Here is a 19,449-nt window from a genome sequence, read left to right as displayed (position 1 = left end):
TTCTCTGACACGGAGCGGGCCGTGGCGGCGCGAGGCGCGACGTTAGCGCATACGTGTGTACATAAGCGTGCCATACAACCTCGACGTTCCCACTGTTCCCAGCGCGTTTCTCTCGCCCGTTTCTGTTTCCGAGAAACCGCGAGCACTGTCTTTCTCCCACCCTTTCTCTCTTCCGCCTCCGACGTATGCGTGCGCGCGAGGAGAGGAGGATAGGCTTCCCGCGAGCGTGAGCGCGCGCGCGTATGTATACATACGTGCGTAGTCGCTTCGTGCCCGCTGTGCCAGCAGCGAGGGATCCGCAGGGGAACGGACGAGCGGAGGGAAGGACGCGAGAGAGGAAGCGAAGTCGCGCGCGCGGCGGTGTCTGATGCGAAGTCGCCCGTGCGCCGAGGTACGGTACGCGGAGGCGCGGTCCGTCCGTCCGTTCGTCTGTCGTGTGTGTTCCGTGGGTCGTGCTGCTGCTGCCGTGCTCGCTTTCTCTCTCTCTCTCTCTCTCTCTCCCTCTTCCCTCTCGCGCGGCTCGGGGGAAAGAAAGAAAGAAAAAGAAAAGGAAAAAAAAAAACCGCCCGAGACACTCCGGGGAACCGGGGGAACCCGGTTCGCGTATTCCGCGCGCGCGGTCGCGCGCTGGCGTGACATCATAGCCACTGTCGTCCGCGACGTCCGCTGGCTTGTCAGTCGTTCGCGGGACGCAGAATGACGCAGTAAACGGAGGACAGCGGCAACAGCGGCGGTGGCGCGCGCGCGGAGTGCAGTGACGGGCTCTCCTATCTCTCGGCTTCTCTCTCTCTCTCTCTCTCTCTCTCTCTTTCTCTCTTTACTCTCCCCTCGCACAATGATGAAAATACGGTGAAGTTTTGCGGTGAAGTAAGTGTGTTATGTATATGTACGGTGAGATCGGTCTCTCCGTTCCGTTTCTCGCTTATCGATCACAACGACCGACGTTCTTGTCGTTCGACAACTAACGAACGTCGAACGAACGCGTGGCGACGATAAGCGAGGATCCCTTTATTCCTCCGACGATTTCCCTACGTCTCCTTTGGCCCTCGCCCTCACCCGACCGTTGGTCGAACGACGATTCGCCGTCGCTTTATTTTTTACGCGGTTGCGTAAACGGCTCCGGAGTGCGTCGCGAGTGCATCCGAATCGGTCCGTCCGTTTATTTTCTAATTCGGTTTCCTTATTGCATTCACGGTCCTCTTGTTTACAGGGGCGACAAACGACGCGCCATCCGCCCTTTTCTTTCCTTCCTTCCCGTTTCGTGACTTTCCCGTCGATCATCCCTGAGCGCGCGATCCGCGCACAGCTGTGCGCTCGCGTTGTGCAACACAACACACAACGTATCCCTTTTCTCCTCTCTCTCTTTAAGACAGCCGACGGCTGGCAAAATAGATTCCCCCTTCCCGCCCGTTCCCTCCTGCTCCGTTCGGTTCCCACTTCCCACCGTCAGTCCGCAGTCAGTCGTCGTCAACACACCGCACTACCACCACTATCACCACCACCACCACCACCGTCGTACGGACACGGACGGGCCGATGCGCTTTCCTACTTTTCGTGAGCGTTGAATAATGCACCGCGTGACGACGACGCTTCGTGAGACGGCCCGGGATTCAGCGTCGACGACGACGACGACGACGACGACGACGACGGTGAGGGTGACGATCGCGCGACGACGGCGTCGCGACGTGCAGTGACGTCCGCGACTCGCACAGTCGTCGGGACGGTCTACGAACTACGAACGGTGCACCTTGAACATGGGTTCTTTGTCCTCCGCGCGCAATGATTACGCGAACGCCACAATCGACCCTCGTCTCCCGTAACCCCCGCGTGTCGTCGCACGAATTATTTTTCCCCTCGCCCTCCTGGTGAGCGCGCGCGCGGCAGGCCAGGGAGGGCCAGGTTTTATTTTCCTCCCTGACCGTCGTTCGCTCATCTGTTTACGAGACGCGTATCTCGGCAAGAGTACGCGGCGAGTGTTGTCCTCCTTTGTCTCCGTTCGTCCCTTCGTGTTGCTCGTCGATGTCGTGAACGTCGCACGATGGCACGATAGCGAGCCTTTCCATTGTATGTAGTACATACTAGCGCAGTTCTTGTATGTACATTCTATGGGATTATTTGTTTGTGTCTTGAAGATGTAGTTAACGGAGTTTGAATTTTAATCGGAAAGTTTGTAAATTGTCTTTCGAACGCGACTTTCTAACGCGATTCATCGCGAGCAGAATCGAAATCAAAGTGCGCGACTAAATGCGAAACTCTCGGGTGATGTTCGAAATATTTGAGTTTTAAATAATCTGTCACACGCTGAGACCGTAAATATTCCATAGATATATTAAATAAGTGTTTTAAGATTTTCTTATCTCTTTAGATAATCTACATAAATATTATCTTCTTAATTTATGCGTTAAGGGAGTTGGTATGTTCTACATTATGATAAAATCTACGAGCTCTTAATGCATAAATTAAAAAGATGGAGCTTCTATATTCCGTATTTCTGTTCTGATTTTGCTGCCTTTACAGGTAGGTAAAATTAATTCGGGAATAAAAAATGTCTGCGGAATCGCCGAGGCGAGGTGTGCATAAAGGAGCTCAAGTCGTTTCACCTCAGCCCATAGTAGATCGATCAATTATCGATAGCGTCGCTGGGATCATCAATGATATAGTACCACAGGTATGCAAGTTGATTAAGATCTTAGTATCATAATACAAGTATTACTATCTTTGTTATTATCTTGCAGGGGTACGCCGGAGTATCCAACTCTGATAATAAGGAAACCATATCATGGGCGCGGTTTGAATACGCGGATATAAATGACCCTGCTTTATATCCCGATTACAATGAAGGTTCCAATACGCCGCCGTTGTTGTTGGTATTAGGATATGCGGTTGGCGTTCAGGTAAATGTTATTGCGTTGCTTTGAAACACGCTTTTTGACTTTTCGGTACCTACTTAGCATTGTCCGATTGATGTTTCTTTCATAAGATTTAAGTTCTCGTTTGATTGTAATAATTACCAATTATCGTAAACGCAGGTATGGCTAATAGCAGCGACAGGAGAGGCAACGGAAGTCCTATCATGGCGACAAGGCGTGGTTCGTACCCTTCGAATTCTACCAAATCCAAAGACTGACGACGAACACGTCGACGAATTCGAAGCGAAACGGCCGATGGTAGCGGTCTGCTCCGAGCCGGATTCGACTCTTCCGGGACCAAAATTTTGCGATGTTAACTTCATCTCCTTGAAAACCGGCGAGCAAGTGCACAGCGTAGGATTCAAGCATCCAGTCTGCGACGTGCTGGCGAACAGGCGGTCCGTGGTCATAACGTTATTAGAAAAAATTGCGGTCTTCGATGCCAGAACATTGCAAAATAATATAACAATCACGACTTGCTATGCCAGCCCTGGCCCAAATCCAAATCCTGTCACTTTAGGAACGCGATGGCTCGCTTACAGGTATGCAACTTTACATACGTTTTGTCTTTTGTTTTCTAATGATTTCAATACTCTCTGCAATACGGTTCGCGTGTGTTAGATCTGAAATAATTGCTTTTTATGATGTTTGCAGCGAGAAAAAATTAATACCCGCGAGAAGAAGCAGCGGTGGCTGCGAAGGGGAAGGCGTTCAAAGTTACACAGCGACGGTTTTATACGCGGCAAAGTCACTGGGGAAAGGTCTTCGCGGATTAGGTGAAACCGTAGCGTCGAGTCTCACTGGAAATTCGGTGTCACCGATGGCTATCAATAACGCGGGCAATGACGTAACGCAACCGGGCGTCGTTACGATATTAGATCTTCAGGTCGCGAGAGACGAAAAAGAGTTAGATGACTCGAATGCGGATGCCGTAATCGCTCATTTTACCGCTCATAGCGATGCGATCGTTGCCATGACTTTCGACTTGACCGGTGCGTTATTAATGACAGCGGACAAGAGAGGACATGACTTCCACGTATTTAGAATCCAGCCGCATCCCGGTGGGCCGACCCTAGCAGCGGTGCATCACCTATATATTTTACATCGTGGCGATACCACCGCGAAAGTACAGGTATACATTCCTACATCTTCACTGCTTGCACTTTGTATACATACTTTGCTAAAACTTACTAGTTCTTTACATAAATGTATTTACCGTATGTTTACTGCATTAGGACATGGTATTTTCGAGCGATACACGTTGGGCGGCTATTTCAACCGTGAGAGGTACAACGCATGTTTTTCCCGTCGCGCCTTATGGAGGTCCTGTTGGTGTCAGGACGCATTCCACGCCCAATGTCGTCAACAGACTATCGAGATTCCACAAAAGCGCAGGCTTGACAGACGACGGTACCCGATCCCACTCTCCTGTGTCTCATACGGAATTACCTTTGTCTGTATATCCGTACTCTAATCCTAGACTTCCTCCGTATCCTCATCCGACGATATTGCATCCTCTGTCGCAGATTCGGCAGCCGTCTTCTTTGAATCAGGTCAACAGCTCCACGCAGCCAAGGTAGCTACTGGTTTTGTAGAAAACTAATTTTACGGGGAACAATAAGCTATAAAGGTGTAATTAAAAGATATTGTGTATTTTATAGCAGACCTCAACAAAGGCAACGGTTACATTCTGACGACAATGGATCTTTACCGTTGAAGATCTGTGCGTGTTTCGCTCCGCCGAGAGCTTGGATGTACGCGCAAAGGGAGTCCAGTAGTAAAGTTGTCAAAAGAGCGGTCGATTCTCTGTTTATCATGGCGTGTCATGGAAACATGATACAATACGATTTGGATCCTAAACCAGCTGCTGGTATATCACAGATATAAATGCACCTTATTATATATTTTACAAAAGAGAGAATTTAAAGAGAGATTTTCTATATTATTTAAAATTCTTTTTCTGCATGTTACCTAATGCTCGCTTTTACTTGTTTTAGGGGTGCCAAAGGAAAAGGTTTGCGACGACACTACTATTGAATTGGAGGTCGAAGCGAAGGGCCAGTGGCCACTTTGTAGATCCCCTAATTCGTCAGATCTCATCTTACCATTATCTCTGTCGAACCCATTGCTCAGCGTTTCGTTCGCGCCAAAGAACAATCAGAAATTTGACACGGTTGAGGATCGTTGGTTAAGCCAAGTGGAGATCGTGACGCACGCTGGACCACACAGGCGATTGTGGATGGGACCACAATTTGTTTTCAAGACTTATAACGCACCTAGCGGGTTGGTTTCCTCAATTCCCACCGATTAATCATTATTTTTCAAATCAAAAACGGGATTTAACGAAAATCGATCGTTACTAGTGTTGCTGTCAATCTGGTTGAAGCGGAGGCAGTTGAGATTGGAATCACGGGATCGCGCCCAGCGAGATCGAAGCCCGTTAATATGCCCCATGCGGCGACCAGGCCGTTGATGCCAGTTGTCATCGACGGATCAGGAAGTAAGTGCGCAATAATTATCGGTAAGCTGTGAGTTACATCGCATATTTTAGTCTTAAGAAGAAAGTAAAATCTATATGATATAAGAATAAAATAAATTCATTATTTATAAGAGAGTAAGATCTTTATACTTTGTAGGCAGTTATGAGCAATCACCAAGATTCATGGAAGCTTACGGTGATCCTCTGGACAGCGAAAACGTGGCCGTTGGTAGCTGCGAAAGTCAACTGAGAGAGGATCTCGCGGAGGCTATGCTCGAGATATCAATCGCGTCGCATCGTGCTCCAGGTAAGTGCGCAATCATGCAACGGAGTTTTACATTTTAGTCGAATGCACCAAATTTACGAATGCAAATCCGCTTAGCCGCTTAGAAGCGACTAAACATATTCCGTGTAAGGGCCAATTTCACCAACCACAGTTAGCTTAACCGACGGTTAAAGTTAGCAGGATTGACCAATAGAAATGAATCCACCCTGCTTTCTATTGGTCAATCCTGCTAACTTTAACCGTCGGTTAAGCTAACTGTGGTTGGTGAAATTGGCCCTAATTTGTATTTATTTGATATACTTTGCTCTATGTGATCTGTACTATAATCTTTATTTCCCAATAATGAATAATTTTGTCAGTGTAGACCCTTATAGAAATTTAATACTGTAAGTGATTTTTTGGCTAGTAATTAATCACTTAAAAACACTATTAAAAGCACTGTTAATAGTGCTTTTAATAGTGCTTTTAAATGATTAATCACTAGCCAAAAAATCACTTACAGTATTAAATTTCCATAAGGGGAGGAATAGTTGTGGAAAAGGCATTGGCGGTATTTTATGTTTTTATTTTTATTTTTACCTGATTTGCGTGCATTCTACACTACCATGTTGTACAGTCATTGTATTCGTTCTTATGTTTGACAATTGTAAAGTATTTTCACCGAATTTCATTAAACAAATACAAGTTTTGACATTGTATATATGATTTCTCGACTCTTGCATATTATATTACACAAGTATATATATATATATATATAAAATATATATATATATATATATATATATATATATATATATATATATATATATAAAATTAAACATATATCTTGATCTTAAACAAAACTTTTATTCGAAACATTTTTTTATAACTATTTAAAAATAATAACAGCGTATATGCTTAAAACTTGAAAAAAATATACCGTATATGTGTGTGTATCTATACATACTTTTCAAACGTATGAATTTAAGCTCGCAAAGCTTGCAGGGTATACAATCCGCGTGAAATTTAACATGATATTTGGCGCGCGTTTTGACATACCGCTTCTTTATTAACAATAACGAGAAACAAATAAATAAAATTCTCGAAAAAAAGAAAAATAATTATGCTTATATCAGCGTTTTTTTACGATGACGTTGTCACGGTATATTACGGAACCTGAGGTGTATTCCAAATAATAAAAAAAAAGATACTCGTAAGCCATTCTTTCCTTTTTCTGTGATATGTTTTCCGAACATGATAAAGGATGAAATCGTTAGCGTTGTAAGTTTGCGTGGACACAGAACTGGCCAGAGGCAGGTATCTCCATTTTGTCCCCGTAACTGTACTATATCCGAGCACTAACAGCAAGATATTTTGTTGACGTCTGCTCTTTGTATCTTTGAAGAAAAGAAATGTCCGACAAATGGTATTACGTCTTTATACTAACCATGTAGATCCATCACATTTTGCTCGAGCTTTTAGCTTTGTGTATATATTAGAATGAGACTGTTTTGCGATTACGATACGGACGGATGTGTTTCTCTTAGTTTGTCTTGACTTGACCCCCGCGTAATCGACATGCGCGCGGAGTGTGCAAATGCAGAATGTAATGGGGGGAAAAACTCGAAAGGATTAGACAATTTCTTTTGCGTTCTTATACTTGAGACGCTCGAGAATTTGTTTGTCAAGCACCGACTTCTATAGCTACCAGAACTCGCATTACATACACTTTCTTTAAATCTGAACGATTCCGCTGTGATTTTTCGTTTACTCGTCAACGAAACTGTACTCGTATATGATATAATCCCGAGCGAGCTAATTATCACTGCAAATAAGAAAAGAAGAAAGAGGGCGAAATAAAGAGATAAACTTGAGAGAGAGAGAGAGAGAGAGAGAGAGAGAGGGGAGAGAGAGAGAGAGAGAGAGAGAGAGAGAGAGAGAGAGAGAGAGAGAGAGAGAGAGAGAGAGAGAGGGAGAGAGAGAGAGAGAGAGGGAGAGAGAGAGAGAGGGAGACGCGTGAGCAGCAACTCGTGTTATTGATACCTGCCAACGGCTTTTTCTGTTACTAGGGAGGCGTACGGTATTTGAGAGGGTGGGTCAGCCGGTAACTAAAGTCGTCAACCCTCACACCGGCACCGTGATTACCGTGTCGGCCGACGAGGATGAGGACGCTATTAGCTTCATACAGGAGTACGACTCCGCCGCGGAGGAGATCCACGCATCTAGAAGCGTGTGCGCGGAGGAGGGTCCGGCCTCGCTCGGCGCGGCCGACCTCCCGGACGAGCCGGAGAGCCGGGCGCTGAATCGCGAGCTCACCGAGATCTGCGCGGAGATGCGCTCGGCAAGCGAGCCGGCGATCGACAGTGTACCGGACGAGAACATACGCGAGCTGCAGGAACGTCGCGCCCTGTGCGCGGAGATGGCGGCCACGACGACGACGACGACGACGTCGATTGACTACGAGAAGGAGGAGGCGTTCCGCGACGTGCCGACGAGTCTCAGCCTGTGCGCCGAACCAGGTGAGATCCCGAGCAGCCCGATGACGCAGGCGAAAGAGAATGCGTTGTGGTGCAGCAAGGGGATATCCGTCGACAGGCGTACCGAGTATTATCGCAACGAGGCTCACGAGAGGCATCTCGCCAAGGCTAAGTACGTCGTCAGCTACGATGATGACAGCGTCACGTTGATGGAGAACAAGACGATGCGAAGCGAGAAGAGTATCGAAATATTGCAGCCGAGTGTAGATGAGAAAATCAAGAAACCTATCGCGAGAAAAGCCGTCATTGATTTCGAAAAAACGTCGAATTTCAGGATTCCGCAGAAACGTCCGATTGAACAGCGGCTGACACGCGCGGAAAAGTACGTCGTCAAAGAGGACGAGGATAGCGTCGTCTTCGAGGACGCGCGATGCGTTAATGCGGATTCGGCGATGAGTATTAGTGCAAAGAAAGAGGATAATGACGTCGATAAAAAAAGAGTTGAGGGCGCGAAAGATACCAAGATAGCGAGAGACAAATATGAGGTGATGCGAAAGAATGACGAATGGAAAAGCCGCGCTTCTCCGCGGAAATACCCTGGCAAGGATCGAGTTACGCTCGAAGACAAAGAGATTAAACGCGCGAGAGAGGTATCTTCTATCGACCTGTCCGAGTCGACGGAACCGATCGCCGACGTAATCGTGAAAAGAGGAAACCCTATTAAGCCTCCGTTGGATGTGGAGAAAGCAAGATTACTGTCTAGTCACGATGACGGAGATGAGGACGACGACGAATTGCCGCCGTTGGATCCGCCGCCGCTTGATGATTTCAGCTCCATCGAGTATCACATGGTGGAGCCGTGCAATCTCGGCAGAGACGCCGCCTCCACGTCTACCCAATCCGATGACGACATCGAGCATATTCACGCGTCTGAGGTGATGCAGATGCGGACGAAAGTTGATACGGGCGGCGGCAGATGCAGAGACGCAGGTGCGACCGTTAACACGATCGCGCAATTTTCCTCTCCCGTAGTGCGACGGAAAAGCAGTAAGAGCACGATCTCGGACGACGATCTGGAGTATATACACAGTGTCGAGCTCGGCTTCGAGTCCACGAGCTCGGAACGGGGTGACGTCAGCGCGATGAAATCCTTTACAAAGGCAAGCAATGACAGTTGCCCACGTAGAAGGCATAGCAGACACACATTGTCCTCTGACGACGATCTGGAGCACGTTCAGCTCTCGGAGGTCCGCGAGTTAGAACTTGATGCGGTGGCGAGATTATCGCAGAGAGACTTTCCGCAAGCGACTCAGGAAACGACGTTGGCGGAGCAGCAAGGAGCAACGAAGCCTAGATCTGGCAAGAAACGAAAGGATATTATGGTGATTGACAAGAGCGAGGCGGAGGTCGCGGAGGTCACTGTGATATACGACCCACTGGAGGAGGTCTGGCCCAAGTCGGAGGAGACCGATAGATGCAGTTTCACCGACTACTTTAAGGACAAGTCAGAGGGGCCGTATTCGAGCCCTACGAAAAGGGCGAAGAATCGCGGTTCGAAGATGATGAACTTATCATCCTCGCTGCTACCTGCCAAGCGGGCTTCTCAGACCCCCGACAGCGACATCGTCGAGATTATCGATCTCGACGCGATGCAGAAGGCCGACGTGGATGCCGATGCGACGCCAGAGTGCAAGATCCTACCTGTTGTCGCTGGGGCGCGTCCTCGGAAGTCTCGCAAGAGCAAGCGGTTGCAGTCGGACGGCCAGTCGCAGGAGACCAGCTCAACGGAGCTTTCTCTCTCCACCCCTTTGCCTTCGTTCCGTTCTTCCAAGGTGAGAATGACGGAACTGCAGGAAGCCGTGCGGGAAGCCGTGCGGGAAGCCGTGCGGGAGGAGCCATTCGCAGAGTTTGACTCCAAGGATCAAGGGTTGAAAGCTCAAGCCTCATCTTTGGCAGAGATATCATGGAGCTCTATCGTCAAGAAGAGCATTTCCCCTTCTTTGGATTCGCAGGAAGCCCGCAAGGACACGGATCTTGAGCCATTGATAGAGGTGGAGGAGAAACCAGAAGCCGGCAAACAAGCGAGAAAGCTGGAGGAAACGGAATTCTGCGACGGGGACGATTCCACGTTCTTCGAATCCGCGGGACATGCGATGCGCGAACGCGAGAGTACACGACGACGAGCCTGCAGAACTAAGGAGGCGGAGGAGGAGGAGGAGGAGGAGAAGAAGGAGAAGGAGAAGGAGCGTCTCTTCGGTGAGAAGGATAACGTCAATGTAACGGAGACGGCAACGACGACGGTGGAGGAGAGTATTCTCGTAGACCTTCACTCACCGGTAGTAGAAGAGCCTCGCGCGGACAAGGATATCGCGCGCGTCACGACTGCTATGGCGCGAGCTAAGATCTCTCGGGACAAGGAGGATAATAAAGCGACGGAAGGCTGTCCTCTCCTCGCTCCGGAAGTACGATCCATCGTCGGCGAGACACGTCGAGGTAACGTGGCTGCCGAGAGGAGAGAATCGCAAAGAGAATCTTCTTTGCAGCTTCAGCCGACGCGACAGCAGGTGGAGAGCGGTGGCGGTGACGGCAGCGGCGATGGCACCACCGGAGCGTCCGAGCGGTGCAATCTGGCTTCCTCGAAGATGTCCCCGGAATCTACGGATCACGGGCCCGCCGAGAAGCGGAACGAAGCGGAGCGCGAGGTGGCCAGCGAGCACTCGACTGCTGCCAAGAAAGCGAACAACAGATCTAAGAGGAAAAAGCGCAGATGAGTAGAGGATTGCTGCATGGACGTGCCTAGGGCCAGCCTTGCCCTCTACATACTCCTAATGCAAGTGACAGGAGTAGATTAGCGTTCATATGTAAGGGAGTGAGGCCATCACATCCAAATTGGACCGCTCCTTGTGCGACCTTGAAGAGCTACTTTGCATCGGGTAGCGCTGATCGGCGTGCATCTCGCTATAATGACGATAGGCCCATCTTTCTTTCGTCTAATTTGCTATTGATATTTCTAGAATTCGTTCCTGACGTGAAAATTAATTATTCGAGATGACTGCGACCGAACGGAAAATCTGTAAGATCGGAAACGTGTCGCCATGTACGTGCGAAACTATTGTCATCTATTTTAAAATCACGTTTTTTTGTGGCCCTATCTTCGTTTCGAGTCTTATCAATTAGTAGTTATGTCAATCGCAAAAGTACGCGCGCGAGCAGATACTGTGCTCGGGCAATATAGTGGGCAAGGTTGTGTTCTAGTGGATGTTATTAAACGCTTCGACGTTAGTTCTAACGGGGTAGAACTAACATCGAAGGGAACTCCCAGAACAGGATCGCGTTTCGCCATCCGAAAAACACCCGTGTAGCAATTTCGATTCGACTGCCTTAGATTGTAAATGGTGATAGAGTTTGGATTCTACTTGGTGCAAACGTGCGTGTATCTATATGTCGTTTGCCCATTATCGATAACATAATTGTTTGGTGCAATTAACGTGACTTGACGATCGCTTTCGGCCATTAGGTGTTCATTTACGGGATTTACCCTTTTAGCTGGCCCTATTCTGAGTGACGATCATCGTCCAGTATGCAATAGGCCATATTTCTTCGTTGTGGTACAAAATATCATCATCAGATTCATCCAGTTTTTGTTTACTGCCACAGATTATGCTTCTCGTCGAGCGATGACAGTATACCGAGGGGAATTACTATGAAATTGAAAAGATTTTCGATCATAATACTTTGTACAGTTTAGAATGTCTACAATCGGAAACTGATTACTTAGCTGTATATATTGTCTTCGTGCACTTTTGTATAATGCCTATTTGTTTTCGAGGAGATTTAGAGGAGGACTCTCTATATCATTCATCATTTATTTTATACACATACAGACAAGTATTCCCTGACAAATTGTTGACGAAATAATATTAATAATGGTAGTAATAGTGTAATAGGAGAGGGATAGTAAGAGATCCGTTTGTGCGCTATGAATCTGTTATCTGAATACGACGTATTTTACGTGATACCTCGAACGCGTTCATCTTTGCACAAACCACGCCTGTTCAAACGTTCATGCCAGTATTGCTTTATTTCAAATTTAAACACAGCTGAATATTGGAATCTGATTGAACATAAACTGCGTCCAGAATTGGGCAGCTTAGGCAATGCGTACACAGTGCGAGCATCACAAGATCGACGTTGATATGATGTGAAGGATAAAAAGTCTCTCAATACTTTTCTTCTAAATAACATGTGATTCCGGACCCGATTCGATCTATATCGATCGTTTTCAGTCCAACTGAATTTCGTTTTCTCGTCTCAATTTTCTTTTCCTAAATTTCATTTTTTTGTTTCTTTAGAAAGAGAAACACTACATGCCTTATACAAGAAAAATTTAATGGTTTTGTTATTTTGATTAGTTGACTTTTTAGGATTATTATTATGTTCTCTAGCTTGTTAACTTTTATATTGATTTACGTATTTTCTTCTTGCAAAGTTATTAATTTATATAATTTATTTAACGTATGTTGTGTTAATTAATTATGGAAATGTAAGAAATCGTGTAGTATGAGGTTCGATACATACTATCGGTCCGCTCACAGTCTGCTCACACTCCGCTCACGGTTTGATAAAATATTCTTTCATTGCAGTTTGTACTTAATATACGTATCCACACTATGGGTAACGCTCAAGTTTTAGTTCGCTCCAGCAACGATCGATTCGAAAGAATATTTTACTTGAGCGTGATCGAACTTGATCGGACCTGCACCGATAGCGTGAACAGTTGATTTCAATCCACCGTCAGTTCTCACAATCAGTCAATCATTTCGAAAGTACCTGCACTTATTCGAAAATATTTAACAAATTTATTCTCATCATCTACTAAATAGGGATATAATGTAAAATATTCTCTTTCAGTTTTTTTATTGATCAAACTAGGATGAACCCACATTGATCTTTTGCTTATCTTTCTTTCTGTTTTACTCTCTTCACTTTCCTTATCTTCATCGTTCAGTGCTACAGCAATTATTACTAATTTTTCATCAGAAAATAGCGACATTTTTATAACGAACTTTATAACAGGGAAGGTTAAAACACACGATAGTGTGAATACTTTATAGGATTATGATCGGACCGTGAGCGGACCGTGAACAGAGTGTGAACGGACCCATAGTATGTATCGACCCATCGATCTGATTTGGTGCAATCATATTGTTAATACCGGTCGAACTTATTATTGAAACTCATCGGCTGAAACTACCTACATATTGTCCGATACAAATATAAATACAAGCTACGCACGTCTAGAATTCACACCATTAATGTTAACGTAATCGCAATTTCCTAGTATACAGATGTTCGCAAATTCAGTATAATCAGTTGTGTTGAAAATATCAATATCGTGTCGCAAAATTCAAATTATTCACAAGTCGCAGAATTTTTTTACTGCTTAATATCTTATCCTCTTCACCTTTTTTATTTTTTAGTGAGGTATCGCCTGCAATTTATCTTCAAACTTAGATTCTTTAAAAATTCGAATTGGAGAGTTGATTATATTCTTAATTATTTGGATATTTTCGTTTTTGAGTCTTAATCCTTTTATTAGTATCTCGCACATTTGGGTGTGTAAAATAAATTTTTAGGCTCTTTAAAGGGAAGGGTCGAAAGATTTTTTTCTTATTTAAAAATGCTAGTTTGTTTTTCCCGTATATTTTGAGCTAAAAATAAAATAATTGTTGGGGATATATTTATAAGCATAAAGAGATTGAATATATAATTCTTGCACGGATTAAAGTAATGCGTCCGCACAAATTTCAAACAAAATTTCCAAATTAAGTTATTATTAAACTGTATTCTTAAAAGTAAAAAACTATTATTAAAAATTATGATTTTACTAAAAGTTACAAACATTTGAAGTTATAAAAAGAACTGATTTTTTCAAACTATGATTAAAATTTAAAAAGATTATTTATTTAGAAGAAAAGCGTGATCAAGGTATAGTCAATTACACGAGAAAAAGAATAAAAGAGAAGATGATTCGAATACATTATCCGAATGATGAGAAAAAGGAACATGAAGATAGGTAGTTTTGTCCTATGATTCCACAATGCATCCTCTCCCTTAGTTTAAATTAAATTATTTATATTTTAATTATTTAAAATTTAAATTAAGTAAAAAATTAAAGTATTCCGAATTATCTGACTATCAATTTGGCTTGTATCAATTTTAGAGTTAAAGCCTTAAAATACTCAACTTTAAATTACAAAGCAGATATAAATCCGATTTAGTGCTTAAAAATCAAATCGAAAATTAAGGGCACATTTTTAACTCGAAATTATTAAGGAAAAAACATGTTCAAAATAACGGAAGGATTAATTGGAACTTTTGATTAAAACTTATTGTTTACATATGTATGAAAGTTTGAAACCTTAGAGATTCATCAATTGATCTTTCATTAAGAGATACATGCAAATTATTTATTATTTATTATTTTGTTATTTATACTCTATTATTTTATTTTACCCTCTACGATTATAACATCAACAAGAAATATCGAAATGCTTAGCGTCCATAGAGATTTCATCGTTTAAGAATTATATTCTTGGATGTAGAGTAGTACATATATGTATAACAAAATTACACTTTCAAAGATACTCGAATCGAAAAAAAATGTTCCCCTTAATTTAAACGATTACCTCTCGCGTAAGTATATCGCTGTTTATTTTGCTTTACCTTCTTTCCGCGGCAGTTAACACTTATCCCTTTCTCTAGTCCTTTTCTATCTCTCCTAGCTCTTTCGCATTTTCAAAATGTCGAAGTGGCCTATGCAGGCGTGTGCTTGATGTGTAAAAATTTCAAAGTCTTTTCGAGTGTTACACGTGAGGTAGAAAAGTGAGGAGGAAAGTAAGAAAAAGCGTGTAAAAACGTGTTCAACGTTGCCGATGGTGACGCATAAAAAAAAGTGTGTGTGTGCGTGCGTGGTAGATATAATTACATTTCTTGTATATCGTAACTAGTAAAAAAAAAAAAGAGAAATGGATATCGTGTGCGAGAATCGAAAAAAATGATGATATATACTCAGAATAAACTCAGTAGCTTCGTGACAGCAGTTCTCTGTAGTTGTAACTGCTGCACAATGTAGAGAAACTGCAAGTGGGAAAAGTATGTTGAGAGGCGAATCTTTTTATTGACTCGGAGATCAATCATAAAATCTATTTTAGGTAAGAACGGGGAGTATATAAAAGCTGAATCATGCAGGGTCTTGCAGACTTGATTATCGTCAGATTAATTACCGACATTGGAGTAACGTTTATTTCTTTCAGGGGAAAAACCGCCGATAGAAAAGTCGACTGCTCCATTGCTACTGCAAATATATGTTATAAATACAGAGTGCAGGATAGTTTGCCGAGTACAGTACAATCGCCTTACGAACTAAATTACGAAGAAGAAAGGAGAGAGAGGAACATCTGAGTAGGATAATTGAGTCAGTGCCAGCCATAGAATAAATATCCATTTAATGCTTGCCGATGAACAATTATGTGAATGTACTGAGAATACTGTACTTTGAACGAGATGGCACACACGAAAAAAGAAGATATATTAACAGCATTAGCTAACAGCTAATTGAAAATAATCTTGTCATTTATTAAATTAACTACTGTTATTGGACAGTATTAATGAAATAAATGACATTCTATTAAATTAAAAGTATATTAGCTTGTTTGTTTTAATATTAATACTGTTAATGAATTAACAAGATTATTTTTAATTGGACTGCTGTTAGCTGATGCTGTTAATACATCATTTTTTTTCCACGTAGTAAATATTGCGTCACATCACGGCTCGCGCTGGCCTAAATATCCTTGTTTAATTTCTCCAAAGCTTTCAGTTTACTCAACGAGCAGCGAAACGTTAACGCAATTCACCTTGTATATTCCCCTCGTTGTTTCACGCGAAGTTTCACGAAGAAACTTCTTCGTCAGACTGTGATGTCCCCTCAGTTGGTAGTGATCTCGATCCAAGCGGCATTAGATATTTTATGCGTACGTACAACTTGATGGCATAATACGATGATCTAATCGAAACTCGTCCCTCGTTTGATCTTCGTCGCGATTATTATTCTATCTATATATCGTTACATGCGGGCATGTATTACGCGAAAGGAGAAAAGAGAGAGAGAGAGGAAGTAAAAAACTCTTATGATTTAATAACAAATCACTGGGTGCAATGCGTGTTGATACTGGGATGTATGTGATGATGTGTGGGTATGGCGTGCGGAGAGACGCCGAATATAACGGTCACAAGCAAATGCATCGTATTACGCTCTACATAGAATATTTCAGTCCCCCTGACTCTTGTTAGCGAATTGCGATGTTCAACGAGAGAATGAAGGTGAAACTCATCGCTCCGTTATCGCCGCAATTCGAGCGTACTTCGTGCGTTTCTCCATTTACCTTTTAGCCGTACACACGGTGGAGAAAAAACTTCGAAATAATCATTTATAACGTCCAAATTACAATGCGCACTTTATACACAATCATTCTCGAGTCCTCGATAATATTTTGACTTCTCTCGAGACAAGAGTATCGTATCATTTTTCAGAGCCAATCTCCGTGTAGATATTACTTATTGTAATACCGTAGATATGTGTATGTATTAATTTATAGAGAGTTGCGCTAGAAACACTTAGGCCACGTTGCATCGAGAGTCATTAAACGAGATTCCTGGATTAGCGATTCGCGCGAGATTGTCTTTTCTTAAATTATTAATCCTACTTGTAGACGAAGGATTAACCAGGATTTTAATGCTAATTAATGCGGCGTTGGTGCAACCGGGCCTAAACGTGTAGAAGATTAATAATTAACGATGACAGAAACCCTTGGGCGCCGAATTTATTTATAATTTTAAGCGATTTTCTTTTTCTGTGTATAGCGAGTTACAATGTTTACCTGTGTATTTACCTGAATAGAGTTAAGTAAGTAAGATCAATTAACCGGTACTTCTTCACACAGAGGTATTCTTCTACAAAAAGAGAAAGAAATAAGAGAAAACTGACCGATACATTATCTGTCGCGATACGTCGAATTTCGCAATAAACCTTTCGGTTAACATTAGTTACGATCTGTATGTACAGTGGCGATTAAAATGGCACAGTATTCCTCGATATAGATTTACTATAAGACAATCTACTAATAAACTAGCAACGACAAACAAACAAAGAGAATTACGATGAGAATCAATCGTCGATCTTAAAAAGGGATGGGTGAGCGCTTTCATTTGAAAATAACGATAAATATATCGTTTCCATTTGTTAGTCATTGCTTTTGCAGTCTCTCGGCCAAATTGTCTATCTCTCTTAGTTGAAGATTTGTCCTTCATCATTGTCAGACAAGTAATCTTTGATTGCTCGAAGTAACTACGTCGCAAATAGAATAAATGACTATACTTTTATGTGATTACATCTTGCGAATCTCTCAAGTTATCGGGACATAATATCTCATTGGAATAACGTTTCTTGGTCAATTTGGAATGTAAACCGCGAGTTTTTCTGAACTAAATCAGTAAATCATACGATATCGAATATCAATGAAATTTTAAATTAAAATTCAATTGACTAAACACTAAACGTTAAGAACTGACGTCGCTCATAACGAAACTTTCGAGTGAAGTTTTTTTTCTGTCTGTCAAACGTGGTTTTTTTTTTTATAAACGCTTGGCTTAAGATCGACGATATGAACTTTCCGCCACTGTATGTCTTATATCGTTGCGAAGAAGGCAATAATCGTGAAAAGATTCGCGTGAATGTGTCGTGCAGTGACTGCCTTCGCCGATATGCAAATGTAACGCCGTTACGAGCTCTCTCGGCGGCCGATAGATTAATCATCGATTTTACTTTCGTATTTATTCGTACGACTTAGGACGCTCTACTTCCCTCCGCTGAGCTTTAGCTTGTAGATCCGTTTAGCATGCTTGATGTAAAGAATTTTGTCAGTCTCGTTCGTTGGCCTTTTATCTCATTCTCGTAAATGATTCTGACTGCGGGCCACTCGGAAGCGGCCGTTGAATGTAAAAAAAATGTGTACGACGTGTTCGCTTGTGTGATGTTACAATGCCAAAGTCCGGATAAGCCTGTTACATTACTTTAATTTACTCGGTGTAAGTCTATCAACTTGTTCTTTGGATGTGCAGTGAGAAAAGGTGACGCTCGGATGGAATCGAGAAGGATAAAATATCAACGCTAAAAAGATACATTTTCTTGCTGACGTAACACAAAAGTAAACTCGTGTTAATTAATTGTATCAGTCCGTTCAATCAATCTGAGCAATATTTTCTCAGTGCACAACAACGGTGCTCAGTATTATTTTCTTTATGAATCGCTGTACAATTTTTAACCACGCTCTATTTATTCGCAACCGATGAATGACGACTGACTCTTGTGCGAACTGCAAAAACAATTTAAATGTACTCTCGTTGCCGCACGTGCGTAATACATATCGCGTTTTGCGAAAAAGAGTGTCGCGGATCGAAGATCGCTTTTGAATGATCAAACTAGCCGGGTTGTGGTTTATTCGCGGAATTTTGTTTCACGATTTCCTAATTTTACTCGTCGATAAACAACAAGCTAAATAGAAATCTAAGGATCCTCTTGCTCACAATCTTTTCGTCGAGTCGCGACACTCTTCTTCTCATGAGATAAAAGCCGATTCCATACGCGAATGTTCGTGAAATATTTCTGACGTAGCAACTCGTCTACTAAATATAGGGAACACTCTCAGGAACGCACTTTCGATGTTGATTCAAAATTGGGAATATCGGGACTTTACTCGAGGGTTCCCACGATCCAAATAGTTGATGGTTGAAATGAATTAAAAGTCGGACACTTTTCTCCCGTTTACATTCGGCGACGTTGAGCTGCGCGTGTCGCTCGATATGATCTCAATTAATTAATTTACCGAGGGAGAATCGTCCACGAGAACGAGAAAAGAGGAAGCGAACAGGGCGCGACGCTGTTTTCTTTCACGGTGTAAAATTGATTGTGGCGGAAATACGCCAGAATGTATTGTAAAATGCACACTAACGACATTAATGATTGTAATGACAAATGTACAAAAAAACGACAGGCAAAAAAAACGAAACAAAATTTATGTCCGACACGCGCGAAGACATCGTGCGAGATGTTAGCTCGCGGAAGAGACGCCTCACACCATGAGCGGTTGCTAATGCATAAGGAAAAAAAAAAGACAAAAACGACAAAACGAAAATAAAAGTATACAGCCATACCGCATACGCATGCTATTTTTCTTGAAAAGTTTCTCGTCCTCTTAA

General features: G+C 43.1%; 1 protein-coding gene across 6 annotated transcripts in view; it reads left to right on the top strand.

Moving 5' to 3' along the window:
• Positions 1-256: 256 nt before the first annotated feature.
• LOC139814288 (uncharacterized) overlaps positions 257-19,449 on the top strand; it is a 34,882-nt gene continuing 15,689 nt past the window's right edge. The window contains exons 1-12 of one of the 6 annotated variants that reach the window (XM_071780451.1): positions 257-867; positions 1,211-1,649; positions 2,518-2,668; positions 2,736-2,894; positions 3,030-3,451; positions 3,564-4,041; positions 4,145-4,485; positions 4,553-4,779; positions 4,907-5,192; positions 5,273-5,409; positions 5,546-5,695; positions 7,723-19,410. In XM_071780451.1, coding sequence (XP_071636552.1) covers positions 2,546-2,668; positions 2,736-2,894; positions 3,030-3,451; positions 3,564-4,041; positions 4,145-4,485; positions 4,553-4,779; positions 4,907-5,192; positions 5,273-5,409; positions 5,546-5,695; positions 7,723-10,901 — 5,502 coding nt within the window. In that variant the 5' untranslated portion in view covers positions 257-867; positions 1,211-1,649; positions 2,518-2,545 and the 3' untranslated portion in view covers positions 10,902-19,410. Of the gene's footprint in view, positions 868-1,210; positions 1,650-2,517; positions 2,669-2,735; positions 2,895-3,029; positions 3,452-3,563; positions 4,042-4,144; positions 4,486-4,552; positions 4,780-4,906; positions 5,193-5,272; positions 5,410-5,545; positions 5,696-7,722; positions 19,411-19,449 lie in introns of those variants that run through there. The other 5 variants (XM_071780455.1, XM_071780454.1, XM_071780453.1 and 2 more) reach the window with 5 other exon arrangements.

This window comes from Temnothorax longispinosus, chromosome 6 (genome assembly GCF_030848805.1).
Source record: "Temnothorax longispinosus isolate EJ_2023e chromosome 6, Tlon_JGU_v1, whole genome shotgun sequence".
NCBI classification, from domain to species: Eukaryota; Metazoa; Arthropoda; class Insecta; order Hymenoptera; family Formicidae; genus Temnothorax; species Temnothorax longispinosus.
This window is presented reverse-complemented; position numbering and strand designations above follow the sequence as displayed.